Below are 26,898 nucleotides of genomic sequence, written 5' to 3' on the forward strand. Positions count from 1 at the left end.
GCGAGACGGCGCACTTTTGAAAACGAGAGGCACAGGATGATATTATTACTGCAGATTAACAAGATGATAATTTAGCTACACCTTGGAGGGCCATTTGGGAGAAACGTGATCGGATGCAAGTTAAGGAAAATATGCTTGATTGTTGTAATTATACCTGGTATCTTAGGAAAAGTCAAATATCGTGGAGGGGAAAATATACTTCGCCGTAGGTAAAGGAGGAAAAGGAGAGGTGAACGGGAAGTCGAGAAAAGGAAAAAAATCGTTTACAACGGTGATTTCGGGTTCTTGGACGGTTCTCGAACACTGTGCTCCGTGGCATCGACGCTGTCTCCCCAATCGATCGGTCGCCCCAGGATAAGCTCATTAACGCCAAGAAAAAAAAAAAAAAAAAAAAAAAAAAGGAGGCCTCACAAAAGGATAGAGTACACGCAGTTACATGCCTTCTCATGTACGTTTTTTTTATTAGAAAGAGAAAAAAAAAAGGGGGCTCCCGTAGCCAAAAACCTGGGGTCCGAAATCGACCAGAAGGCGTATTTATACCGCATTTTCTGGTCGTTCCCCTTCGGCAATAATTGGGACAGGCAAGCCTCTTTCGGGACTCTGTAGAACCAACTGCTCGTGCCGCCGTGCACGGAGATAATCGCTAATTGCCCGAATCAAAATAAACCACCCAACAATCATAAGAATGTAGGAAATCCACTCGCTTGTGGTAATGCCGGAGATTCCGCCACTGGAAGAATCGCCCGAGTCAAAGGCGTCTCCATCAGAAATTGATCCTGGAGAGAAATCGTGACCGTTGGGATTTGGCGGAACATATTGAGGATCGCCGGGCGATGATACTGGTTCTGAACCACCACCAGGCTTCATATATAATCCATACTGCACCAGGGTAAGGCCAAGACCAGCTCGGCTTCCGTTTTTGGCAGCATGCGTAGTATGAAGGAGATAAGTGAGAAGGAAGCCGACAAGCTGGAAAGAAGTTGAAATCATGCCATTCCAGACGAAGGAGAAAAATGAGCCAACGGGCAGACCATCGACGTATACTTCATCCGATGACATACCGGGGGCAACGATCGTTGTCTCCCAGTATGGGGGTGTAGCGTCGGCGGCGGCTTGTTCGTAGCTCTGTGTATACATCAGCAACGCGCCTTTATATCCCTAATCTGCAGGGATAATATGCATACCGGTGGTAGGTCATCCTCCTTCTCCCCACGTTCCGGCTTCGCGGCCAGATTCGCGAAAACACCATCGTTCGCGGCGGAACGTATCACTCTTGGGGCACCGGAAGAGCCGCTGGTGCCAAATGTAGGTAGCACTGTGGAGCTTCTCGGTCTGGATGGCCGCTGCGTCTCTCTGGAACTGCCCGGTATTTGTGTATTCTCTTCTGGCGGAGTAGGGTTACCCCTCATCAGTCGTTGCCTGTCATCTATCTCATCTTCCACATCGGAATCGTTCTGTTCATCGCCAAATGTGTCCGCAAGCGTTTGGTCGGCTTCCGTATGTAGGGGATCCTGAGCAAAAAGGGGCCGGGAGGAAGGAGACGAGGCTCTGGAATGGAAAGAAGGGGGTGGAGAGGCAGGGACAGGATACGCTACGGAGGTGCCGGGAGCTACAGAGTGGTCATCATCGTCATCAGCACGGGTGTCGACCTAAAATAAACGGGTCAGCATCTGGTTGCGTAACAAGCGTGTTGATATCGACAAAGCGAAAGGGGACACATGGATCCCAGGCACTGAGCATGACTTACCGGCTGATACCGATGAGAGCTCATGGCCGGCGACACGGACAGAGATAAAATCTAGGAAACAAGTGGGACAGCGAAAGACTTGAAAATAGAATCTAGGTATAAACAAAGAACAGAAGCTCTCAGCGTGGAGGAGCGGGCGTCGTCGTCGTGAGGCCAGCGAGAACCAACGGCGGTTGTGGCGGTCATGATCGATGGCTGACGTCTGATCCATAGGCGCGGCACGTGATGATAGGGAGCCACAGCTAGGCCGGGTCGGTGCTAGCGCGCTCTGATATAGACGATCTTTAGGATGAAAAGCTTCCAAAAGGCGATTCCGGCGCAGGTTCAAGTTCGCAAGACGGCAAAGCGAAGCACCACATCCAGGCTCGGGGAGTGAGCTCACTCTTCTTCCCTCTGATGGTATTCGAATCACCCAATCCAATTTTATTCCTACTGATCTAAAGGAAATAATTTCTCTCCCCCACACACCATGCATAACGTAAGGCAGACCGAGATTGCAAAAAAAAAAATAAAACACACCCCCCGGTTCCATATCCCAACTGATAATACTTATCTAGCTCTCCCGCACCCAAATAACCAAACACATCCAGCGCCTTCTCACCCGCTGGCCCACTGACGCAATTCGTCCTTCTTCCGTCTCCGTCCAAACATACCTCCAATCCCGCCTAACACCACCCGCCCCGGAGACCCAATCTACGTCGCGCTGGTCGCAACTCTTCCGCAAATCCTCTCCTCCTTCCCAGCCTTCCACCGCCACTTCTTCTACACAGTCGAGCGAGGAACCGCTCCTCTCATCACAGAATGTTAACGCGCTGTATTCCCTGCTGGAGAACAGATACCAGAAGAAATATCCGCTGCCAAACTCGCTCCGGTATCCGGCCAGTCAGTCGGACTATTTTGATAAATTGCTGAAGGAGTTTGAAGAAGCACCCCAGCGGAATTGGCTGGGGAGATTAGGAAAGAAGTTTGGTGGAATTTTGAGGTTTAAATGATAGGAAAGCTATACGTGGGTTGGATTAATGATAATTGATGCAGGATCCTATCCTATAAATATAGGAGCACGCGATGCGGGTTTAAGTTTTCGGAGATGATGCGTGAATAAGATGGATTGGCGGGCTACATGTATATTACTTCCGTTTCGTGATCGAGGAGGTTTGGGACGAAGTGTACTTTTATAAGAGATACCTTACGGGCGTAAATTTTTGGCTTTGTTTTGACGCCAACAGTGGAAATGAAAAAGTGATTTTCGATTAGAACCCTGGACAGAGAAGCCGGATTGAACAGACAAGCCAAAGTGGTATTTAATATCCTGTAACACACATAATGCTATATTACCTCAGAAAAAGCAGCAGCCCAAAATCCGGCAGACATATCGCGTATATACATAACAATCTTGACAGTATCAAACAATCGCCTTAAGAGTATATCATCAAAAGATTTCCAAGGTAACCCACGTGGGTAGGTTTTTCGTTTTTGCTCGCTCAGAGCATGGGCTTCACATCATCCGCAACCTTGAAGGGTGCCTCCGTCTTGGCGCGGACTTCATCGACAGTGACACCGTCGGCAAGCTCGATCAAAGTCAAGCCATTGGTGAAATCGACATCGAAGACGCAAAGGTCGGTGATGATTCTGCTAACACAAGCACGACCAGTAAGAGGGAACTCGCACTGCTTGAGAATCTTGGGGTTTCCCTTCTTATCGGTGTGCTCCATGGTGACCACGACTCTGGTCTTGGAGGGGTTAGAGACGAGATCCATGGCGCCGCCGAAGCCCTTGATCTTGCCGGGCAACATCCCTATGGAAAACTATGTTAGCTGACCACCCTCAAATCCAACACAGGTGTAGAGAAATCTTACAGTTGGCGAGGTCACCCTTTGCGCTAACTTGCATAGCACCCAACATAGTCAACTCAATGCGTCCAGATCGGATCATGCCAAAGGACTCATCACTGCCGAAGCAGGATGCACCGGGGAGCAATGTGACGGTTTCCTTGCCGGCATTGATCAAATCGGCGTCCTCCTGGCCCTTCTTAGGGTAGGGTCCAAGACCGAGGATACCGTTCTCCGACTGCAGCTGAACCTCGACGGATGGGTCAACGAAGTTGGGAGCCAACATCGGCATGCCAATGCCCAAGTTGGCATACATTCCGTTCTTGAACTCCTTGGCGGCACGGCGGACGATGCGTTCTCTCTTGCTGGCGGTATCGCCCTTGCCGAGAGCAGACATATCAGCCTCGTTACCCTCCTTAGCGAATGTGTATTTCTCGATCTTCTTCTCGGTGGTGCTCTGGACGACACGCTTGACGTAGATTCCGGGAAGGTGAACCGAAGCGGGCTCGATCTCGCCGACCTCAACGATGTTTTCGGCCTCGACAATGGTCATCTTGGCATTACGACCCATCGCGCCGTTGAAGTTCTGGGCAGCATAGCGGAACTGACAGTTACCGAGCTTGTCGGCCTTCCAGGCCTTAACAAAGGCATAGTCACCCTTGATCGACTCCTCCATGACGTAGCTCTTGCCGTCAAACACCTTGACGTCTCTGGGTTGGCCGTACAGAGCAACTGTGCCGTCAGGGTTGTTTCTGAGAGGAAGCTCACCGGTCTGGACAACAGTTCCAAAGGCAGCTGGGGTGTAGAAGGCTGGGATACCAGCACCACCTGCACGGCATCGTTCGGCCAAGGTACCCTGGGGAGTCAATTCCAGATCGATCTGTCCAGAGAGATACATGCGTTCAAAGGTCTTGTTCTCGCCAACATAACTAGCAATCATCTTCTTGATCTGTCCGCTGGCCAAGAGAAGACCAAGACCGGCACCGTCGACACCAGCATTGTTACTGACAGCCGTGAGGCCTGTGATCTCGGGATTCTTGTGAACGGCATTGATCAAGCTGTCTGGCACGCCACAAAGACCGAAACCACCAGCCAAGAGTGTGGAGTTGGATTTCATATCCTTGATGGCCTCCTCGGCCGACGACACAACCTTGTTGATCTCATTTCGGGCAAAGGTGCTGGAGAATGCGCGGACAAGGAATTTTTGATGCTACAGGAAAAAAAAGGACCAAGGCGTCGGTCAGCCCAGCCTCGTCTTTCACCACAAAGCAGAAACGGGGGGAGGGGAGTATATCATACTCTAGTGGGGTTTGCAGAGAACTGCCTTGCAAGGCGCAAGCAGGTGATGGACTTTCGTAACTGCATGGTGGGATTATGTGTATATGTCTGTGTGCACACAAAAGCAAAGCGGAACCCTCCTCTTCTTTTCACTTATTCTCGGAAAAATCAAATTTTCTTTTCTGTTTGATGAATGCGTTTGGCAAGACACACAACGCTGACAAGAAAATTGAAAGAAAGAAAGAAAAGGTCTAGCAGCGCGGAGAGAGAGAGAGAGACAGAGAGGAGAGCGTCAGAAAGAGAAAGGAAGGACGGATTCGACAAACAAGGATGCAAGTCAAAATCTCGATCTCATTACCCGATCCCAAGAATTCCTGCTTAATCCACCTACCGGGCGGCAAGGCGGAAAAGAGTCGAGGTAAAAATCAAAGCTTTGGGGGACCTGATGGAGGCGCTAGCGAAGGGGCCCACGGATAAATTCAATGGAGCTTTCTTTCGATCAACGCTGTGGCAGTGAAGTAAAAGTATATACAACTATGACAGAGCCGAACTGCTTACAGGATAACCACAACAGAACAGACGAGGATGCAGAGAACGTCTTTAGCCGACATCACAAGCAGCCCATGATAAATACGACATCAACAAGCCTGCGCGAGGAGCAAAAGGGGGGGGGAGGGGGCGACAGCAATAGTAGAGCGGAGAAAATGCCGACTGCCACGGAGGCGGGGAGGCGGAAATCTCCCATGCGTCGCCTGTTAGCGTGCTAGAGATCGACGGCAAAGTGCTTTTCCCGGCATTCTTGAGGACCCGGATGCCACCCCCCTCTCTAAGCAGTCATCGCAGCTTCATGCTCGTTCAGAGAGACACGCCCTATAGCTACTTAAAGGTCGCCCGCTAATAAGCCTGAATACGAGTTCAAACCACGCCTGACAGCCTTAACCAAACAGAACCCCTATCCCCAAATTCCCACGACGGTCTGTCCCATTCCCAAAACACCGGCGCTACCCGCGCTTCCTCCCGGTGGGCTGTCAGTGGCATTCCAGGAATCCTTGGCATCGGAGGTGGGCGCCCGGACGGTTTCGGTGTCCAGATCGCCAGCCAAACCTCTTCCGTGGCTTGCCGCGTTTTCTGGTTTTCCCCTGCTCGGCTCGGGCAAATTCGGGCGGTCCGGCAAACCGGCCGCGATCGACCTTTCGGGGCGGTTTTGGTGGTTGTGCCCGATCTTCGTCATCTCGCTATTATTGCTCTGGACTATTGCTTAACGTGTAGCGGCAAGTCAGGTTCATACTGTATATGTGAACACACGATATCGGTGTCGACAATGAAGGTGGGAATCCTCGAGTTCTGAGCCCTTCGCTCCCGTTGAGTGACGGGATTTCTCGCCGATTTTCCGTCCGCCGCAAAAAAAAGCCGCCCTGCCAAGCATTCTAGCTTTCCGGAAACTGGCGAAACTATTTCCCCGGATCTATAATTCCGCACTGTCTCGGCTGATATGACCTCGAGCAACTCCTTAGGTCTGGACGTGATGCTAAAAGGTAGAGAGGAGAATGCGCAGCATCGTGCTCTGCTCGGCAAAGCCACCCAGAGTTGAAACCAACGGGAATCTCTATGCTGCTTTCAACGCCAGCAATTAAGAAGAACCAAATCGCACCTCGACGCCTGAGGAAACCTTTCTATGTCCATGATACCTTTCGCTATGCTACGCCGCAACAACGCATAATCTTGAGAATCTATAACAATATAAAAAAGAAGCTTACGAATGTTAATGGTACGGAGGAATAAACCCACAAGAAGACCCCATGGTCCGCCAAATCCGATTTTCCACCCCGGCGCTGTTTGCAAGTATGTGTCCCGGTCCCAACCAGCTAATCAATCCTTCTATAAAACCCGACCGTTTATGCGCCCGCAAAATGGACCCACTGAAATCGAAACATTCGATATAAACCCATGCAAGCCCCCATTTAAAAAAAAAAAAGCTTGACACGTGGGAATAGTACTAAAACTGAAGGGTGACGTGAAGCCGCGAAACAACGCCAATCCGCACGAGGAGCCGAGGAAAAATTAAGTCCAAAGAACAAGCAAAATATAAAAAGGGTCAATCTCAGTGTTTACGTTTTAGAGGGTTCGATGGCGGAGATGGAGATGGCGACGGTGAAATTTCTCGGGCCGAAACATTTACCCCTACCATTCGGCGCCAGGCATGTCAGTAAGCTCCTTCGCCCATGATCCACCCGCAGCAGGCTCAAGGGACGCTTCGTGAGAACTACTCTGCTTTTGAATCCGGGGACGAGTATTCCTCATACCTTTATTGTTCATAGAAGTCACGTCTTCGTATGATGGTGGGGCGTCGGACATTTCGAGATCTTGTTGTGCCACTCCATCGGCGGGCTGCTGCTTCCCCTTGACAGGTTCTCTAGTGGGCGGCCTGGCATGCCTATCCATCTGCTCCTCTGAGGTCTTGAACGGCGGCGGATCGACCGTATTTGTAGGCAAGTCCGGTGAAGGTAGGTCTCTAACGGCCCGGCATACTGGATTGGTGAGTTTTTCCTTCAGAGGATCATTGACGTATACTAGGAAGTAAGGCGACGGCGAGTGAGGTCCTGTCTCTGGCGCGAATATTGTTGACAGCTTCTTAATTTCCAATACCTGCTCGTCGTTATATTCACGCCAGATTTTTTTCTCGAAATCAAAAATATAAATCCAATAATGACCAGCTGAGGCCGAGCCTCGATGAATAAATACCGCATACAGACGGTACGGGACCCTTTCGTCTTCAGCAAACGTATTCTCGAGGTGCCAACCGAGCTCGGCGATCCGTTTGTCGATCCCTGAGAAGCCTATTAGCAAACATATGGCCCCCCAAACACGGTATTTAAAAAAAGAAAAAAAAAAGAAAAGAAAGGCCTAGGTCTGGACAACCGGCTTAAAAGGGCATCGCCAAAGCAGCTAAACTTACACAATATTTCATCTTCAGTAGCCTCCTCGAACCTAGAAACAAGAGCTATTGTTGATTCTTCGACACCAAGGCCATCATCATTAATTTTGGAGCTTTCTTGGAGGTCCATAAACACTTGTAATTTGTTTCCAAGCATGTCGAATACTTCGGGTAAAGGCTGGTTGGCCTGGAGTTCGCTTTAGTCTTCACTCGGCCAACAAAAGGTAAAAAAATTCAAAAAAAAAAAAAAAAACAAAACAAAGTATACCTTGTTGTAGAGCTCATCCCTGCGTTTTTCTAATCTCTGTAGCTCGTCCTTTAAACGCCATTTCTCCTGACGCTTCCTGTGGATTTTATCATCCAGTGGCGTGTCCATATATCGATCAAGATATATCGTCTCTCTCAACTCCAGGTGATTGTTTGATTTGAACGACTGCATCTGAACCTGGTCAAATTGCACTCGCTGGATTTGAATCTGGAGAATCGGGGGAGCCTTGCTGATGGTGCCGTGTTGCTCCGCTTCCACGCCACCGATGTGCACTCGTTGCATGTCAAAGGCACCATCAAGGGCTGAATATATATCACTGGATTGTCTTGCAACGTCCACTTTAATATCTGACCATGGCTCTTCTTTGCATCGAACACCGTCCGACGTTGTGATGTATGACTTTGTTTTGCCATAGAAGAGTCTGGGAAAAAGTGGTCAATGGTAGATCAAATAATAATATAAGCCTGACTTACTCAGTGACAATATCGAGTTGCCCGCCGTCTGCATCATAGCCTTCGGGCTTAACGGCACACTGTGCTTGGAACAGTACATTATTGATCACTTCTGTGACATCCTGCTGTGCGCCAATCTCTAGTTCCTTCTTCACGCTATCAGGTACTGGACGAGGCGGAACAGGCGGCGGTCTATCAGGAGGATTCATTGGTCTACGCGTCGAACCTTCCTGCGCAGCTGCAGGGCCATTGGCGGGCGCGGCAGCTGTAGACTCAACAACAGCCCCGGGTTCTTGAGGCTGTACATTCTCTTTATTGTCGATTCCGATTTCGACACTACTTGGGTCAGAAGGGGGAACAAGGGTTGCCTCGCTATCTTCACTACCTTGTCCTTTGATAGGTCGTGTGGCCAGAGATGAACCAGCATTACTATTAAGGTCAACATCGGGTGGTAAGAAAGGACCGTAAACTGGCAAATTTGGTTCAGCTAGGGATTTACGTCGAATTGCGGCCTCGTTTGAAGAGCTAAGAAGCGTCAATCTCGCAAGTTCCTGGCTCGGAGTCACACAACGTGTCGGGGAAGACGCCATGTTCTGAAAAAGCGAGCGTAGTTCGCGAATAACTGTGTATCTGGTTAGCCATTAAACGAACAGTTATAGGAGGACATTTAGCAACCCCTACATTTTTGGGCCCGTTCGACTTCAGATCTGGAAACTGTTCGCGATCCGACTTTCTTGCGCCGTAAGCTTTCGTCGTCCAGCTCCATTTTTTGTTTTTCAAAGTGAAAGATCATATTCCGAAAAGGCGTCACCGTAAAATAGAATTGAAGTAGGCTGTTGAGGTAACATGTGTTGCCGATATTGCGTAGACCCACTGGCCATTCTTTAAGGTCGAAATTGTCTGGAGTGAGATCTTCACCAAGCGCCTTCTTCAGCAATAAGCTCTGGGTCTCATCTGAAATAACCTTAAGGGCCTTTCGGTAAGTTTCGATCTGTGCGGGATCCTCCGTGGCGAAGACTTGAAACGCCGCAAGGATAGAATCGTCATCTACTGTACGGTCAGATATCTGAAAGAGTCGATAAGCTTCGCCAATATCCATTTCATCTGATTGTGCATCGCCCGTACGAAGGAAGTATCGAAGGTGCTCAGATTTTCTTTCTTCCGCGATTAATGACAGCGCACGCTTAGCAAGTTCTTTAGTGGCAGGCATATCGTCGACCTAGGGTACCAAGGTGCATTAGATATCCTAGCTCTAGCAACACGGGCGGGGGACCGTACCTTTGCAGCATACATGGAGATGATGAAGTCGTCAGGCGTATCTTGTTCGGCACCGAGGAACACAAGGGCCTGTTGCATGTCCGATACACCTAGTTGCGGCGATTAGTTATCAAGCGGTTTAGGGTGAACATGGCAGATAGGCAACCCTACTTTCTTCTGCAACTGATTTTATCGCCTGACTACGGCGATAATCGCCAATCCTTGCAAGCTGCCTTCTCGGTTCTGCCTCATTGGGAGAGTCCTCTAGTCGTGCAAAAAAAGATCCTATTATAGTCTCATCGGAGAGGCTTCTATCATTGATATCAAGCTGGAAAAACCGATAGGCGTCCGGAATGTCATCGTCGGCGTATTTTCCCTCTGCGTATTGCTCTTCGATGAATTCGGCGATGGTTTTGCCCTCGAGTTCCCCCCTCCAATGGCCGATGGAGCGGAGACATTTGAAATAGTAAGAGCTTCGATCCGGATCACACTGGACCTGATTCCGATAAGCTTCGATGATCAGTTCGCTCGACATATCCTCTGTCGCTCCCAAGTCCTGGTAAAACCTAGCACCGGTTCAAGATATTAGTTACTTATCCGTTAGGCATAGCGACGCAGGGCAGGGAAGCCGGGCTTACGGGGGTTGGGATTCTCTTGAGCCATTGATAGGAAACGTATACATCCTTGAATCTGACGAATTTGGTCAGCGCATTGGCTTAAAGAGAGGGAAAAAAAGAAAAAGAAAAGAAAAGGGAGAAGAGGGGGATAAACTCGCGTACAATTGTTTGAGCCAAGCAGGTAACTAAACTGGGTGGAAGCTGCTTCCGCCGAAAAATCCAGGAAGTACGCCTCCTTTTCATGCTCGGGGCGCTGTTTCATCAAGGCAAGCAATTCATTCGAAAGGTCGTCAAGGAATATGCGTTCGGGGTGGTGATATGGCAGGAGAGAAGACTTCACTGGGTTAGGTGGGAGCCAGCAGTTTTTATCTTCCTATAACCGCAAGAATGCATGATATGATGTCAGAACATGGACTCACAAAACCATTGTCACAAAAGGGTTCTGGGGGAAAGAAAGGTTGCAAGAGAGAGAGAGCCTTGCGCACCTTCAATTTGAATCCTATGAATTCTAAGAGGTCTTTGCAAGGTGTCCCTCTGACACCAAATGATGTTGTGAAGCGTTTATTCCCAAGATCTATTCCGCGGCTTCTTTCCGGCTCATTCAATGCAATGTCGATATATGCTTTTAGAGTGGCCAAGACTGTGATAGGAAGCGGATGACTGATTCCTTCCAAGCGATCAGGGCAAAGCTTCAAAGCTTCTTCCATGCGCTCTCTCAATAGATGCTCGTCTACTAACAGCCTGACACTCTGAGGTGTGAGATATGGGGCAAAGAATTTCAGTGAGAACTCGGCGGTACATTCCGGAATAGAACAAACAAAGTAGTACCGTTCACTGTGTCGGGTGCGTGAGTCGAATCGATAGTCCGGATCGTCTTTTGCTAATGTTTCAGAAACAAATACCAGATGATGAAGGTGATCTAGTCTCACTTGTTTCGGGGCAGTATATGTGATGGCCAGTTCTATATGATAGCGACACCACATACAAACCGCAGAAACCTTGAAGACATTACCGCAACATAGTGTGCTGATGTCCTGTGGGAGTTTTGTCTGGTTTGGCTTGGTTAGGTAACGATGAGGGCAGTGATTGGGTGCGACAAATTCTGGATAGTCATTGGCATCCCCCCAAACCGGCGGGACATCTGTGAGGAGATTGAATCCTTGCCCTGAGGGGGTTGCCGGGTCGTAGCAGAGAACATCTTGGATGAAGCGGGGGGAGGTCTTCCCTAAAAGTGCGCGAAACAAGAGTCGTCAGCGTCAAGCAGTAGGCACCGAAGTTGATAGGATCGATGGTTACTTACCTGGTCGCCCAAAGATACGTGGTTTCGGAAACTTGAGCATTCGGTAGAGTGTTCAGGACGACGTCGCGAATATTTGGGAGGGTGTTTTCCGTTCAGGAATTTGGACGACGAAGCAAGACGCCCGGCGGTTTCCTGGCGTTGTTCCAATGCAAAGACCTAGAGATATAGAGAGAGAGGGTGAGGAAAAGCGTGTTCGGCTCCTCCCGAAAAGCTGCGGTCGCCTGTGCTATCGGGGCGATGAGCCTTCTATCCCAGCAACATCGAAGCTCATTGATTCCAGCGAGGGGCAGTAGCTGGCGGCAGGAAAGCACGAGGCGCGACAGACAATTGAGAATCTTCCAGGGGGCGCTGCTCAGATGTGCCCAACAGGACCAAAGCGAACAGCCAGAAGCTATAACGTTACAAAGCTTTGGTCTGTCTGTCTGTACATACGTGAAGCTAGCTGGGGAGAACCTTATATGGGGTGTAACTAGTGTGTTCCTGACCACGACGAACGGATGATGATGATGGTCGCCTGGTTGATGGAAAGCATCTGGTGCAAACACGCCAAGACGCTCTGGTGCCGGGCCACAACCTTTGAACCTCCATATCGTTAACAGCCGGCGAAACTCACCTCGACCCCCGTGCACCGGCTCAATTGAACGCAGCACAGCAACCATGTCCTCGTCAGAAGAGCAGCATGTGTACCATCCGAAGGATGCCATCTCTACCGCAGCCAAGACCACGCTGATTACCGGCAGCATGGGTCTGTTCACCTCCGCCGTACAGAACACCCTCGCAAAACAGAACCTTGGGCCATGGGGTGTCTTTACAAGAACAGGCAGCACTATCGCTCTGTTTGGTACGCAATTGTTTGATATAGCGGATAATAATAATAATTCGGGGCAATTAGATGGTCTCAGAGGGGCTGACGTTGACATTGACCGCAGCGACAATGGGCGGCGCCTATGAGTTTGTGAAGACCGCTTCCGCAAACCTGCGCGAAAAGGAAGACTTCTGGAACGCCACCCTGGGTGGATTCTTTGCCGGCGCAGCCATGGGCTTCAGAGGTGGGCTTCAATCTTTCCAACTTTTCCTAGGTCGGTTCTGATCTTGTGTACGCAGCACGTACCTTCCCCGCCGTCCTTGGCTACGGTGCCACCGTCGCAACCGTTCTCGGCGTATTCGAATATACCGGAGGCAGACTTGAAGGATACGGGACGGAGACCAATGTGGACGAGTATGACAGACGGGAGTCATTGAGAAAGAACTATCGTAGCCCGGGAGAACAGACAATTGCCGAGCTGGGCGAGGGAAGAGGTACGTATTTACTCCCACTTTTCGGGGACCCGCGGGTTCGTCCTTTTTAACACAGTCCTAATGCGAGTTTTTTTTTTCTCCAGGAATTTATGGCCCTGGCTACGCAGAGAGACGACAAGAGAGAATAAAGCAGAACTACGGGATCGACGTACCAGTCGCCCAACCCTCGGCCTCTTAAACCAAAAAAAAAAAAAAAAAAAAAAAAAAAAAAAAATTATTTGTTCTGGCAGTGTTCATCTTATGTCTATCTTTCAGTCATTGCATGTAGTATATGGTGCTCTGGATGTTTGAGCTCAATTAGATTCCAATTTTACATATTTTCCGCCCACAATCCGGTTGACCATTCACCCCCTGCGTGACCTTTGATGGGCGAAACCGCGTGTCCATTGGAAATTGGCATGGATCAAACGGGGCACAGCATTGACCGAAGATGGTTTGCCGGACAGTAGCTCCACCAGAGTGACTGGCCACCCTCCCTCAGCCAGCCCAAAGAGCATCCTCTCCCCCTCAGACACGCCCAGACGACACGACCACGCAGCATCTCCTCGTTCGCTATCGTTCAACTTCGCCCGGAGAACGACGACTCGCTTGCCAAGCCCCATTCGACGGTATCACATGACCATATTGTCAGCCACATGCTTACTCATCCGTGTAAATGACGTCGGGCAGTCTGTGGCGGTGCGGTGTTCTCTCCTTTTTCTGGAATCCCCTTAAACTCACTAGTAGAACTCCGTGCCCGGTACTTCCAACACCGGCGAAATGAGGCCGTCAAGACAGGTACCCTGTACCCAGCGCGTAGTTCGCACTCAAATCGTCTCGCCGGATTCGCAGTGCGCGTAACGGCTGGCAGAGCGGCGAAAAACAGAAACGCAAAATTCGAACCGTTCACGGGGCGTTCTCTTCATCTGGACTCACCGAGACAGCAAGAAACATTTTTCTCATTTTGCACTTGGAAACATCCCTGTAATTTATCGAAACATCCCAAATACAAAAGTCGTCAGCAGAGCGCCGGTTCAACCAGCACCAGCACCAGCCTGCCCCTTTTTTTTTTCACAACCCCGGTGGTTTCGTAGCTTTGTAGCCATATTTTACGATAGAGTTATTTATTTATTTATTTATTTTTGTAATGAATAATAAATAGGGGATACGGGTGCTCTGGAGACGTTAGATTCATAAAAACCTAGGGATCTCCGTCGCCCGATTTCAAACCAGACATCCTTTATCCTGGACTTAAATTCTGTCCATTTCTCGGTGTTGGGACAGCTTCCGGCCGGATTGGATCTTGTTCCGACTCCCAGAACTGGCTCAGCTTTCTGGTACCGTACAGCCCACGCATCGCTCGCTCCCCTAAGACGTCATTCCTCCCCCCGATCGTCCATTCGCCCAACAACGTTGCCCTTGAACTCGTTCTGGCTCGCCTGCACCGTTGCCTGATCCGAATCGGCGATGCGACAGGGCTGCGAACACACTGCCTTTCTGCACACCTTCCCGCTGCTCTGGTTGTCTCAACTTGTGCTGCCCGAAGCTTGCCGGCGTTGAGCTTGTGAGTCGTGACAGCAACGCCGCCGACGAAGCCACCATAACTATCGTCCTGTCCCTATCTAGCGGTTATCTACACTTTTTTTCGCAACTCTGCCCGGATGGACACAGTGTGAAAAAGCAAAAAAGGACCTCTCAAATAAGTTTGCTTCCTTTTTTTTTTTTTTCTCTTTCTCCTTTTCCCCTTTCTCCTTCAATTCGATCGTACCCTTTCCGAGTACTATATAGCGAACGCGGTCGCCTCCCGCCCCCCTCACCCGGTGACGTACGAGGGCTCCGTAACAAGCCCAATTTTATTTTATTTTATTTTATTTATTTTTTTTTTTAAAAAAAAAGAAAAAGGAGAAAAGGAGAAAAAAGAGAGAGGCTCGCCATGGCCACCTCCATGAGGCCCCGGACGCCTTCGCAGGACGTCCACTCGCCCGTTCCCAATGCCTCCGGTCAGAGCAATCTCCACCGCAGCCACACCTCCAGCTCTCGGCCAAATTCCTTCGTCGCATCCAATTCGATCCAACCCACCGAATTCCAGGTACGAACGGGTATTAGCGAATCCTCCTCCGCCCCCCACCAGTCTCGATTCCACGAAGAGCTAAGCCAGCGCAGCTCGTCCTTGATAGATGGTTATAACATCGGTGATGTGCCGCAGAACGATTCCCACCCGTTACTCTCGCAGCAAGCAGCCCCGCATCGTTCCGGAACGCTGAAAAAGAAACCGTCGTTGGGCAAGAAGGGAAGTTTGAGGCGGGGCGGAAGTAAGCGGAGCAGCCGCGCAGGCAGCGTGAGGAGTCTGAGGCTGGGCGAAAAGGAGAAATACGACGTGGGAGAAAACGAGATGAATAGCGCTTTCTACGTTCCCATCCCAACAAAGGGAGCTCCGACGGAGATCCTTGCCACCAGGTTTCAAGGTAATATGCTTCCCCCCTCGGCTTGTCACATCCTGGCGTTCTCCATGATATTACCCCCCACCCCCCGAATCCCCCAAGAGCATCCCAGCCATGTGTGCTGACTGGAATACAGCATGGCGCAAAGTGCTAAAGGACCTTATCGCCGTCTTTCGAGACATCCAGAGATCTTATGAGACGCGAGCTAAAATTCTCCTTTCTGCCTCAAACTCGATGGGCAATATCGCGATGCCGAGCACCTTTTTACAGTCTGGTGGCATTGCGGATGCCGCCATCATACTCAAAACATACCATAAGCAGGCGCTTGCAGAATGCAATAAGGCCAAGGAAGTGGAAACAGAAATTATTGTCCAGTTGAATAGCCTCAGAAACGACTTGCAGGCAAAAATAAAGGAGATCAAAGCCCTCGCAGGTGATTTCAAGAATTCCGTTGACAAAGAAATGGAGGGCACGCGTAAGGCCGTGCGAAATTTACATGAGGCCCTTGGACTAGTTGACACCGATCCTGCCGCTACATCTGGAAAAGGTGATCCATTCATCATAAAATTGGGTGTTGACAGGCAGCTTGAAAAGCAACTGTTGGAAGAGAATTATCTTCACAAAGTAAGCACTCCACTCCAGTCCAAATCCAGATACGATACAATTGCTGAGTTCTTTAAGGCCTACCTTAATCTCGAGAGCTCCGGTCGCGAACTTGAAGCTATCGTTGTTGGTGAGATACAGAAAGCATACAGTGCTTATGCAAGCATTCTAAAACGCGACGCGGACTCCGCGTACGATGCCGTCGAGCGATTGCGAGACGGTCCTCTATCAATGCCAAAGGATCGTGAATGGAAAGCTTTTGTGTCGCATAATGATCATCTAATCGACTCCAGCATACCCATGCGAAACATACGCAACATCACATATCCTGGGAGTGACCATCCGGCAGCGGCAGAAGTTCGGGCGGGGATGTTGGAACGAAAGAGCAAATATTTGAAGAGCTATACTCCGGGATGGTAGGTTTTATTCGATAATCAGAGCCTGATGAATTCTATATTCACCTTTTCTTTTTTTTTACTAGGTATGTCCTATCGCCAACGCATCTACACGAGTTCAAGTCTGCGGATCGAATTAGATCTCAGAGTCCGGTTATGTCGCTGTATCTACCAGAACAAAAGCTTGGCTCTCATTCTCAGCCCGACTCGTCGTCCCACAAGTTTATGCTCAAGGGACGTCAAACCGGGTCGATGCATCGTGGGCATGCTTGGGTATTCCGGGCTGAATCGCATGATACCATGCTTGCCTGGTACGAAGATATTAAAAACCTAACCGAGAAAACCGGCGAGGCACGGAACGCATTTGTTCGGAAACATGTACGTACCCTCAGCGGCGCAAGTTACAGAGCTGCATCTATCAGCAGTGACGGCGTTCTAGATGAGGATGAAGCAGATGAAACCCCGTATTCTGCTGAACATATGTTACCTCCACGTGGAGCGTCCCTGGATGAACCTCGGTGGCGTTCACCCCCTGGGGGACGATTTCCAAGTGAAGTCCACTTGAATAGAACACTGGAGGCCCCTGAGTCTCCGTCCAGCGAAACAAGCTCTCGTGGTCCAGAAGGACCTTTGGATTCGACTTTTCGTGAAGCCGGGATCCACTTCACCGGCCAACAACACCCACACCAACACACGCATTCGCACTCGCACGAAACAGAGCTACCGGATACAATGCCAATAAATTCTCGCTCTGGCTCTGTTCGTTCCACGCTCTCTAAGAAACCAAACCGGATCTACGACGAATGGATGACAACCCATCGTCCCGTACCTCCGCAAACGCCCACACATGAACAAACCAGCATTCATACCGACCAAATATACAGTCCGTCTCCTCAACTCCGCCGCACCGGAACACGCGTTCGCTCCATCGCATTGTCCACTGGTGCTCCCATCGTCGTGCCCGGGGATAGTTCTCACCCAACCCTGCATCCCGAACCGGATACCTCAATCTTATCCACCCAGCCTACTGGCACAACAAATACAACAGTTCCCAGTCTCACGACCGCAACATCACTCGGCGTGCTTGGTAGTGAGATATCCGCCCAAAACACATCTCATCTACCGAACGGGGCAAGCGGCTTCGGGCCTCCTATCGCGGATCTGCACGATGCGCAGAGCAACACCGTCAGCGATCTCGACCGCTCGGCGAAACAGCGAATGACGCCTGTGTCAAGCCGGACGGGGACGGTTAGCGATTTGAAAGTACCAGGGCAATATCCCATGGCAAGTAGCTAAACAGGGATCTTGCCCAAAAAGTGTCTATTTATTAGCCGCACGTTACTCGGTTAACAAGGCTGAGTACATGTTTTTCTTACTCCTCACCTCACTACAGAGTACTCTCGGGAATAATTTTTTTTTTTTTTTTTTTTTTTTTTTTTTTTTTTTTTGCCCCCTCAAATATAAACATTTTAACTCTTTTCAACCCCTTTTTTCCCTTGCCGGCAATTTTTATATCTCCTTCCGGCTCTTCCAGGCCTTGCATATTTCCTACTTCTGCATCTTCTAGGCTTTGTTACATCTCGCATTTCCGGTTTTCTGGATATTGGGTTCCTTTCCTTTCCTTTCCTTCCCTCCGCCCCTCTCCCCCCTTTTCCCTCGCCCCCGGTCCATTAGCATATTTCCGCTCGCCGTTCAAATTGGCATATTCTTCGGTTTTCTATATACATACATGGTTAGACAACGCTCCCGCGCGCCTCTTCTTCTATCCTTTCTATTAAGACACACTCGAGCATCTTTACCGCTTTAATCATCACCCTCGTTTTCTATACATCTATCTTCTTGGGAGGAAATACACCCAACGGGTGAAACCCCTTATGTTCGTTGATTATATATTCCTTGTCACCCATGCCTGGGCTTCTTTTGTGTTACTTGGTTGGAGTCAAGAAATACCAATTTTATCAATTAATGATATTACACATCAGCAGCATTATTAGCTATTTGAAAATGACAAAAACAGGAGCCCACTTCCTTTCGAGAGCTTTGTTTCCCTCCATTGTTTTAACTTCGAAGGAAGAAGGGAGCAGATCTGGCAATTTCAGTTAAAAGTAGAAAAGCAAGTAACATACATACACAAACGGAACAGGCTTTGGGATCAGGTAAAAACACAGATAATGGTTCAAAGCATTCACATATGCGCAATTGAGAGGCCACAGAGGAAGACAAGTCCATAGTTACACTCCCCAAGCTAAGTCCACAAAAGAAGTAAAAATCGTACAGAAAGAATTAAAAAAAAAAAAAAAAAAAAAAAAAAAGGAAAAAATTGACAAATCGAGAACAAAAAACAAAAGTTTTCCCCTCAAACATTGCTGTTCGGTTTCATGGAGAAGAGGCAAAAGCAAAGGTAGGAAAACTTGACTGCTTAAATTTGACAGGAATTAAATGCCGCTTTTTTCCCCTTTTTTGATTTGTTTCATGTTTCGATCCATTAACCCGATGACAATTTGTCGCCAACGCCATTGATCATGTCTCTATGAGAAAGCAGTGTTGAAGGGGCGATCATGGTGTCTGTTCTTCCTCTATCGCACCTTCGTGAAACCGGGAAGTTTACATGATTTGATCCTGGGTAATACCGGAGGGTTGGTCTGCGGTAGCGTCTATGGCATCGCCGGAGTTGGCATTCAGGTACTTGACAAATGTCAGGCCGAGAGGACGACCTCCGTATTGGTAGCCTGTAAACTTGCCTATACATATTGTTAGTATCCATACTCTCAGGCTGCCTTTATGGTAAGAGCAACGAACTGATTGCAGTCTCTGCGTTCTCAACTGTATCAAACTGGACGACACCAGTACCGCGTGATCTGCCATTTGCCTCGTACTGGATTTCGGCGCGTTCCACTTTGCCGATCGTAGAAAATAACTCAACTAAGTCCTCGTTGCAGGTCGACCATGGCAACTAGGAATGTGTTAGGGAAAACCGCTCTCAATAATGGAAACGCTGTTCCGGGTCACATACATTGCGGACGTAGATAGTGGCACTCCGTTCTCCACCGTAGGTTGCAAAATCTGTAAATGGGTTCGGGGGGATGGAGGCACCGCCATCAAAACCACCAGCTCCGCCGCCATAACCCCCTCCAAACCCACCTCTTCCGCCATAGCCGCCATAGCCGCCACGACCAGCGAACCCACCTCGACCACCGCCAAAACCACCACGGCCGCCGAAGCCGCCGAAACCACCCCGACCCCCAAATCCACCTGGAGTGGAACCTGCGAAACGATCTTCACGTACCTCCAGAGTTCGACCATGCCATTCATAGCCATTGAACTGTTGAATAGCATTGCGTGCATCCTCCACGTTCTCAAATGCAACTATTCCGGAACCTTTCGGGCGTCCATTTGGATCGAGATGCACATCAGCACGTGCAACGGTACCTTGCTGTGCTATTTTGATATTAGCATCGTACTTTCCGAGTACAACCTTTTAAGGCAGACAAAACTATGAGAGAATAGAACATGCTGTACTTACTGGCTTGGCGGAAAAGATCCTTCAGATCCTGCCAGCCAACATTGAATGGAAGCTAATAAACCAAGTTAATGTGTCGTCCACTAGAAAACTCTTTGCGGCTAATGGGGCCGTCATTGGATGGGGTTGAGAAGCTGGCAAAATAGTGTAAAGTGGGCTACAAACGTTATTGACATAAATTTGACGGCTTGCAAATGATCCGTAACCTCCGCCAAAACCACCGCGGCCGGCGCCTCCGGCGTCTCGGTGGGGAGGTCCAGTGAATCGGGGTTCCGCCTCACGATCCTATATGATAACGACGTGTCAGGAGAGGTTCACTTTCCTAGATGATCAATCGTACCTCGCGAACATAAACAAGTCTTCCCATGAGGTTCTGGTTGCTAAGCGTCGCAACGGCATTCTGAGCTTGCTCCCTCGTTGCGTATTCCACAATCCTGTGATAGAGGAAAGTAACGTTAGACCCATTAATTCGAATGCAACTTGGTTCGCAGATGTAGCGGATCTGTAGGATTGTTCAAGACTTACCCGCAGCCCTACATAGCCCAAACGACCGAGCCCCAACCCGTCAACCCAACAATCCATCAAAAATGACCAAAGAAAACCAGGAGACCAGTCACAACTACGCATTGACGCCCACCTTCGACATTCCATTGGGAAGTAACAAGACATCGGCAAAGAGAACCTCTCCGGCTAAAGATAAGAAACGACACGGTCGCAGTCAGCCTCGTCCCTCCAAACCTACGGTACGACATGCGTCCCATCGGCTGCGAATTCGTCCATGGCTTCCAGCTCACCCTGTCTCATGAAATCTTTAAGATGATGCCATTTGACATCGTATGACAAATTTCCAACATAGACACGGCGGTCTTGTTGGGAAGACTCGCGAACAGCCTGCATCATCTGTTCTTTGGCGAACGCACGATCTTCGTAGGAACGAGTAGGCGGACCACCACTTCGTCCTCCGTATCCAGAGCCTGGATAACCACCAGAAGTGCCAGCTGCCCCGCTCATAGGTGATCTCGATCGCCGGTCGTTACGACGGTAGTCTTCACGGCTGCGGGAACGGCTGCGTGGAGAGTAGGAACGGCGGCTTCGACGAGGGCTGCGAGAACGTCGGCGTGGAGAACGCGACCTCTCACGCTATTACGAGTCAGTATCAATCGTCAAACTTTATACTTTCGATTTAAAAACGTGGAACATTTTATGACATGTCGGAAAGGTGCTGCAAGAGGATGACTCGCAGATGGGCCCAAGTGGACAGATACAAGCGAAAGGGCCACACGTGGGAGACCTCCATGTCAGCTTGGAGCTTGATTTGTGGAAGGCGGTGAAGTAGCCCTTGACCACACGTGAGACGACCAAGAAACAGGCGGGGCAAAGGACTGGGGAAGGGCATGCAACCAAAATTGCTAGCACATCCGACGGGGATAAAAACGAGCTGAGTAAGAGACATATATCATAGCTGGGGAGCAACGAAAGCGACTTTTAAGGCGGAAAGTCGTCGTCAGACGACCTCTTGCAAAGATCTTCTTCGCTGCCTGCTTCCAAATTGGAGAGACTTGCTTAGCCGTGCTTCGCACCGCCAGTAAGGACCAGATAGATGAGGATTCGTAATATTAATGTGCCCATAAACACGATCGGTCTGGATGTGTTCGGCATAGATGTTGACGAGTCCATTGTCCTTATTGTTTCTGGACGGCGCCCATGGCTCTTCTGGAATTGATTTTGGAAAGGGGAAACGGAAAAAATTGAAGCGTACTCCGACAGCATGACTTACTTGATGGGGTCGATAAACGTCGGCTGAACCTAGGAATGGAGCGATAATTAGTGAGCCTTGCGCCTCAGTATAAAATGAAGGACGGTAACAGTCGTCAGAGGAGGAATAAAAATGGTGTCAAGAAGAAAAGTGAGAGCCGGGTAAAAAAGGGTGAAGAAGGAGTGAAGGTCGGAATTAGAAGAAAAGGTGTGAGTGGAGAGTGAAGTGACAGGATGTGTGATGGAGGCAGTCCGTTAAACAATTCTTGGTGAGTGCCCTGGAAGGCCAAGACAAGGGGGGGGTCCTTATTAGGCAAGCAATGGGCGATATGACAGGATGGTACGGACAGAGAAGAAACACAAAGAGGATGTGCACCGAAGGGAGGAGGAGCTAGAGGTTGTTTCACTCGCAAGGTGGGAGGTGAAGGCTCAAGGAAAAGTATTTTGAGACAGCGCGGGAGAGACACAAGCGCACAAAGAGCCGCAGAACGGCAGAAAGCGATCACTTGGGGCCTGGAAATAGCGAATAGAGCTGTCGCATAACAAACTGGCAGCTCAGAAAATAATGGCAGCTAGGCAAGTTCCCCAGAACAATGAGGCAGGGCAAGGGAAGAGACACGCACCCATGATTTTTTTTTTTTTTTAGGTTGCAGATGAGAGGTGAAACGGAGGACTTCTCAAGGTGAAGTGGGTTCTTGTCCCAACGCTGCGTCCAAGGTGACTCGTGGCCGTGAACTTTTCCAGTTCAGCGCAAGACTGCAGCGGATGGGGGTGAGCTTCGACGGGTGGACGATGACGGCGCGTTGCGGAGCTGTAATTGGAGGAACGGCGATAATTGCTCTGAGCACGGTGCAGGGATTGAAGGTTGGGGTTGACTTTGGAGGAACTGAGAACCCGACAGAAATTTTCTTTTTGCCCTCTGCTCTCCAACTTCCAGCACCTTTTCTCTGCTAGTCCATTAGCAGATGCCGGAAAGATAATTGGTTGTGATGAGAGAGGTCACAAAGCTGAAAAAAAAGAAGGGATCTTGCGAGGTCTCGAGGTGACGACGAAGCTCGCCAGACCGAAGAGAACGTCGTTAGGCTGCCGCCGCGCCAAGAGGGCATGTACGGTACGGTACGGTACGGTACGGTATTGAATATGTATGTATCGTTTTGCGTTGCTCCGACTGGACGGGATAGAATAACCGTCTTCTCCGAAATTTGTGGGCACAGGATGCTCCATTCCCGAATGCAGCCGCTTGCAGAATACATATTTTGTACTCCGTACGTTTGAATATACCTTGATTCTACAGTACAAAGCACATTCTTGAAGGATTGGATTTCTTAGAGATTCCGCAGGATTGCTTCTGTAACACCCTTAGCATTGTATAGCCGTACAGGACACGTATATATTACAGAATATGTACAGTAATACAGTAATTTCGCGGGACAATCCGCGCTGCTGTATGTAATGATACGTATCGTGGCGACGAACCCGGCTAGCACGCGGCTACCTCGAAGCATGATCTGACCACAGTCGTCGTCGAACCTCCCACTTCACATGCTCTTTGTTCTTGACGATCACTCATACTGTCTCCCAAGGCACTCATTTCTCCATCAGGTGGAGCTTTGTTGCTCGAAACGTGAAACTGTCCGTAGCCTTGCCTTGATACTTCCCTTGCCAGCGCCCCAAGACAAACCAAGTCAAGGAAGGTCTGGAACATTTTCTGTGAGACTCATCCCACAAAAGCATCATTTTCCAGGCATATGACCGTGTTTCTCTGGCCCAGGTTATGTTTGCTAACTTACAATTTTGTGACAGAAAGGCGTCATTCAATTCGCAAATAAATCCTTGTCGTTTGGGAGACACCGGGCCATGAACCATGTGCTCAGCACACTGCAGGCACCAATCATTCCACAAGTTAGTTACCCGGCGGCTAGACAACATCAAGTAGCGGTAATGAGCAATTTTCTTTTCGTGTTCAAAAACATGATTTTTGTTGGAAGCCACAAAAGAAATTGGCACAACTTCTCTGGTCGTTGTGCGGGAACTCTGTCAAGGATGGAATCTCTTGGCCACATAGACTTAAATCCTGCGGGCTGGCGCCGCTGCAAGTCTTGCCTTTCCGCTGGCCCTATCCATCTTCTTAAAAATACACCGGAGAAAGCTCGTTTTACGTTCCAAAAGGGTCCCTTGACCCCCTCATTGAGTTCGAGACTGAATTCCGTCCTCCTGCGCCTTTCCAGGTGATATGATTGGATCTACATATTACCGATGCTGTATGATGGGAAAATGGCCCGGCGCTCTGTAACGCAGTAGCTCAAATGCTTGCAATGCTGACGAACAGTCGAGAGTACGGGTCCAATTCTTGGCATTTTAAGGGGCTACATGCAATGATTTCAACGTTCTATTTATTCGCCGTTGCCCTGCTTTGCGGGAGAGTGCTCGCTCGGTCTCGTGTGCTGTGACCAGAAGACAGTAAATAGTGACAACTTCCACGGAGCTATCGACGGGCGACCTAATTTTGGATGAGATTCGCCTATCAACAATGGCATAGGATACCACTATCGCTTTTCATCTCTTCCCTCGAAATTGTTCCTTCTGGAGATCTAGGTACAAGTCCAATCTCTAACTGAAATTTGCTAGGTATTTCGATCACGTTAACGATATCCACAACCCCACCCGTTCAAAGGAAACCAATTTGGCAGCCATATTTGATAGACAGCCGCTTCGTGTAACGACTCGGTGTTCAACGCGATTACTGTCCTGTTGCACAGGTTTTCCCTCCCTTGTGAAGGAACATGAAACACGCCCCAAGTTTACCTATCATCAATACGGAGTACAAATCTCCCCAATCATGACTACGGTGGCCATTGAGAATCGACGAATCTTGAGTTTTCCTTTATGCCATGACCACCATCATCTCGGCGCGGTGTCCTAGCACAGGCTGCAACGTCTCATTGTTCAGTCCGGATGGCTAGACGAAAGACAGGGTCCTGTTTTGATGAATGTAAGGCGCGCCAACCTTTCGCATCCTTATGGATGGGAAAAGGGTTGGCCGAATTTTACTGCTACGCTCCAACATTGTGGCTCTAAAACAAGGGCTGCATTTTGTTCACAGATTCCTTTTTCTAGAGTATAGGAGTTTAGATTTGTTCTATCCTCTATACAATGGGCTCCTTTTCTCATCTCAGAAGGGTCTCTGGATGCCACTCCTCTTGTGACACTACCACCAATCCACGCAAATTTGATTCTTCAGAAGTCTAGATTCCATCAATCACACCTCACTCATGTGTGCGGCAAAGTAGCCATTGGGGAAGCCGTCAAGCTTTATTTTCATAATGCCGCATTTGTTCACGACCTTGTTGCAATTTAGACACGCACCGGCCTGCGCCAGACTGATCTCTTTCGTATCGACAGGGTTTCGATATTTTATGAGATCGCAGGGGCAATGATTTAGGTGGCAGGCCAATTCCTTGATCATCTGTCGGTGAACGACATCCCCGGAAGCCGGAGATTCAATAACGAAGCTGCAGTTGCAGAAGGAATACCATCTCGGCCTTCACAGGCCCTTGTCCACTCGTACTCCTCTTTCAATTACTGGGCTCCTCCCAGGCATTATCCCCTGCAAAAAATTCCATATTTGTCAGCCTACATGCACTAACATTTCAGATGAAGCCGATGCTCATCGTTTGTCGGTGTTCTTATTGGTAATGGATTATCGGCTTCCTCTTCCGGGGCTGGGGCCCCTGGGTGCGAGGATTGTCAACAAAGGAGCTTGTGGGAGCAAAAGCGATCCATCAGAGTCTTTGTCGTTCACACCTCAGCGATTTAATCTTAAGCCTCCCTTCCACTTTATACCACACTTTCCGAAAGTCAAACCTGGGAGTCGAGTCCTTCATTTTGGCGTCGATATATGTATCGTTGCAAAGGTCATTTGCGACCTTTGCTCGCACCTTATGCGTCAGCAGATTCAATCTCTGAAAGGAAGCAAAATGATCCATTTTCCGTTAGCAGCCTTTCTGAAGCTGAGTAGATACATTTTCAACAAGTGCTGGAGAGGTGGTTAGCTTTACTGGACAGAGTTCAATACAACTGTGTTTCACACACCGAAGGGCCAATCGTTCCAACAAGAAATTCTACGGGCTGATTCTACATATTCACAGATTCAGTCAAGACCAGCCATCTGCAATTTGCCCGGAATATGTCATGGCGGTAAAAGGATGGTTGCCCCTTTTCAATGTGACAGAGCATGCTCTTGTTGGCAATGCTCTTCCTATATTTTTAGCGTTTGGATGTCACGGGCAACAAACTGTGCTCTCTACACTCACCAGATGAGAACACGAAAATATCAATCTCGCCCATCACTCTTCAATGACAATATGATTGGATTGTCAGTTTCTCAAGGCACTTCCAACGCATTAGCTACATTGCATTGCTTGATGGCGCATTTTGGAGTTGTGGTTCAGTATCACTAGGTGCTCATCACAATACTGTGCTGCTTGAAGACTGGCCGAAAGGGTGAAATGATATACGCATCTCCTCACGTGATGTTTAAAGCACGCATGCAGCACAAACACCCTGGGAAGACCCTTGTTGCGGGTAATACTATTCTGCCATGCTGAGGTGAACATAGGCCTCAAATCTATTTCAGAGTCCAGATATTCTCATAATACCCCATCTACACTTATCAGAACCCTAAGCGTGATACAGCTCCATTTTCAAACAAATCTATTTCTGTTCAAGCACAAAGTGTTTTGTACCAGTCTTTGTTCTATTCCTTCCGCCTTTTTACTTCTGTCTGCTTCTCAGACCCGTCGTCCCTGTATGTTGGACGGACGGTCGTCCTACGAAGAGGTAGACGACTCAAGTGGATTTTGCCAAAGATGCTCTATCTTGTTTGTACCCGTACAACTGCCTGATTTTGACAGAGTGACACAAATGAGTAGTGCCGACAGTTATGCATATCATATCTGTCCAGATATGAGAAGCTCGGGTTCCCCTCTGTGCTTTAACTGAGAGTCCATAACATCTATTTGATCGACGTCACAATGATGCAGCGCGTGTCTGCAATAGGACGTATGCGGACTTTCAAATGGATGGGCTGCCGCCTCCACTCCTTAAGCCGAACGACCCTCTCGGATTGTGACGTTTATTGGATGGGCTGTAAAAAGAGGGTAACTCCAATAGGCAGCTCGTTTATACCTGTCAAGGGGTCCCTTCGCATGATGCCATCTGCCT

At 49.1% G+C, this 26,898-nt stretch overlaps 10 protein-coding genes across 10 annotated transcripts; 4 read left to right on the plus strand and 6 right to left on the minus strand.

The window, feature by feature from the left end:
* Positions 1-534: 534 nt before the first annotated feature.
* On the minus strand, positions 535-1,771 carry CIMG_01786 (metal homeostatis protein bsd2; the record flags this gene model as incomplete). Its single annotated transcript, XM_001248014.1, has 3 exons — positions 535-1,125; positions 1,185-1,649; positions 1,748-1,771. 3 exons carry the CDS (start codon positions 1,769-1,771, stop codon positions 535-537), a joined length of 1,080 nt encoding a protein of 359 aa, XP_001248015.1.
* A 329-nt stretch (positions 1,772-2,100) lies between these two features.
* Positions 2,101-3,001, plus strand: CIMG_01785 (uncharacterized protein). Its single transcript, XM_001248013.2, has 2 exons — positions 2,101-2,225; positions 2,305-3,001. Exons 1-2 carry the CDS (start codon positions 2,217-2,219, stop codon positions 2,737-2,739), a joined length of 444 nt encoding a protein of 147 aa, XP_001248014.1. The 5' UTR covers positions 2,101-2,216; the 3' UTR covers positions 2,740-3,001.
* On the minus strand, positions 2,975-5,132 carry CIMG_01784 (3-oxoacid CoA-transferase, B subunit). The gene is made up of 3 exons (XM_001248012.2): positions 4,876-5,132; positions 3,604-4,786; positions 2,975-3,542 (listed from the first exon to the last, which is right to left on the minus strand). Exons 1-3 carry the CDS (start codon positions 4,939-4,941, stop codon positions 3,229-3,231), a joined length of 1,563 nt encoding a protein of 520 aa, XP_001248013.1. The 5' UTR covers positions 4,942-5,132; the 3' UTR covers positions 2,975-3,228.
* Positions 5,133-5,806: 674 nt separating this feature from the next.
* Positions 5,807-6,537, minus strand: CIMG_12756 (uncharacterized protein; the record flags this gene model as incomplete). Its single annotated transcript, XM_004445698.1, has 3 exons — positions 5,807-6,089; positions 6,143-6,382; positions 6,506-6,537. The coding sequence occupies 3 exons, from the start codon at positions 6,535-6,537 to the stop codon at positions 5,807-5,809; spliced, it is 555 nt and encodes a 184-aa protein (XP_004445755.1).
* A 498-nt stretch (positions 6,538-7,035) lies between these two features.
* CIMG_01783 (ubiquitin C-terminal hydrolase) lies at positions 7,036-11,723 on the minus strand (the record flags this gene model as incomplete). The annotated part of the gene is made up of 11 exons (XM_001248011.2): positions 7,036-7,682; positions 7,811-7,976; positions 8,058-8,478; positions 8,531-9,131; positions 9,191-9,728; positions 9,788-9,876; positions 9,938-10,332; positions 10,405-10,456; positions 10,546-10,756; positions 10,869-11,608; positions 11,684-11,723. 11 exons carry the CDS (start codon positions 11,721-11,723, stop codon positions 7,036-7,038), a joined length of 3,900 nt encoding a protein of 1,299 aa, XP_001248012.2.
* Positions 11,724-12,332: 609 nt separating this feature from the next.
* On the plus strand, positions 12,333-13,299 carry CIMG_01782 (NADH-ubiquinone oxidoreductase 213 kDa subunit). Its single transcript, XM_001248010.2, has 4 exons — positions 12,333-12,524; positions 12,613-12,732; positions 12,788-12,982; positions 13,066-13,299. The coding sequence occupies exons 1-4, from the start codon at positions 12,341-12,343 to the stop codon at positions 13,158-13,160; spliced, it is 594 nt and encodes a 197-aa protein (XP_001248011.1). The 5' UTR covers positions 12,333-12,340; the 3' UTR covers positions 13,161-13,299.
* A 1,595-nt stretch (positions 13,300-14,894) lies between these two features.
* On the plus strand, positions 14,895-17,696 carry CIMG_01781 (PH domain-containing protein; the record flags this gene model as incomplete). The annotated part of the gene is made up of 3 exons (XM_001248009.1): positions 14,895-15,426; positions 15,539-16,421; positions 16,487-17,696. 3 exons carry the CDS (start codon positions 14,895-14,897, stop codon positions 17,694-17,696), a joined length of 2,625 nt encoding a protein of 874 aa, XP_001248010.1.
* Positions 17,697-19,004: 1,308 nt separating this feature from the next.
* On the minus strand, positions 19,005-22,302 carry CIMG_01780 (RNP domain-containing protein; the record flags this gene model as incomplete). The annotated part of the gene is made up of 11 exons (XM_001248008.2): positions 19,005-19,141; positions 19,200-19,353; positions 19,414-19,838; positions 19,924-19,975; positions 20,086-20,205; positions 20,261-20,354; positions 20,446-20,453; positions 20,558-20,610; positions 20,715-21,060; positions 21,698-21,726; positions 22,299-22,302. The coding sequence occupies 11 exons, from the start codon at positions 22,300-22,302 to the stop codon at positions 19,005-19,007; spliced, it is 1,422 nt and encodes a 473-aa protein (XP_001248009.2).
* A 932-nt stretch (positions 22,303-23,234) lies between these two features.
* CIMG_01778 (uncharacterized protein) lies at positions 23,235-24,820 on the plus strand. Its single transcript, XM_001248006.2, has 3 exons — positions 23,235-23,419; positions 23,479-23,577; positions 24,304-24,820. The coding sequence occupies exons 2-3, from the start codon at positions 23,540-23,542 to the stop codon at positions 24,596-24,598; spliced, it is 333 nt and encodes a 110-aa protein (XP_001248007.2). The 5' UTR covers positions 23,235-23,419; positions 23,479-23,539; the 3' UTR covers positions 24,599-24,820.
* A 114-nt stretch (positions 24,821-24,934) lies between these two features.
* CIMG_10817 (uncharacterized protein) lies at positions 24,935-25,559 on the minus strand (the record flags this gene model as incomplete). Its single annotated transcript, XM_012358911.1, has 2 exons — positions 24,935-25,187; positions 25,480-25,559. 2 exons carry the CDS (start codon positions 25,557-25,559, stop codon positions 24,935-24,937), a joined length of 333 nt encoding a protein of 110 aa, XP_012214334.1.
* Positions 25,560-26,898: the final 1,339 nt, after the last annotated feature.

The sequence above is a fragment of the Coccidioides immitis genome, assembly GCF_000149335.2.
Source record: "Coccidioides immitis RS genomic scaffold supercont3.1, whole genome shotgun sequence".
In the NCBI taxonomy this organism is placed as follows: Eukaryota; Fungi; Ascomycota; class Eurotiomycetes; order Onygenales; family Onygenaceae; genus Coccidioides; species Coccidioides immitis.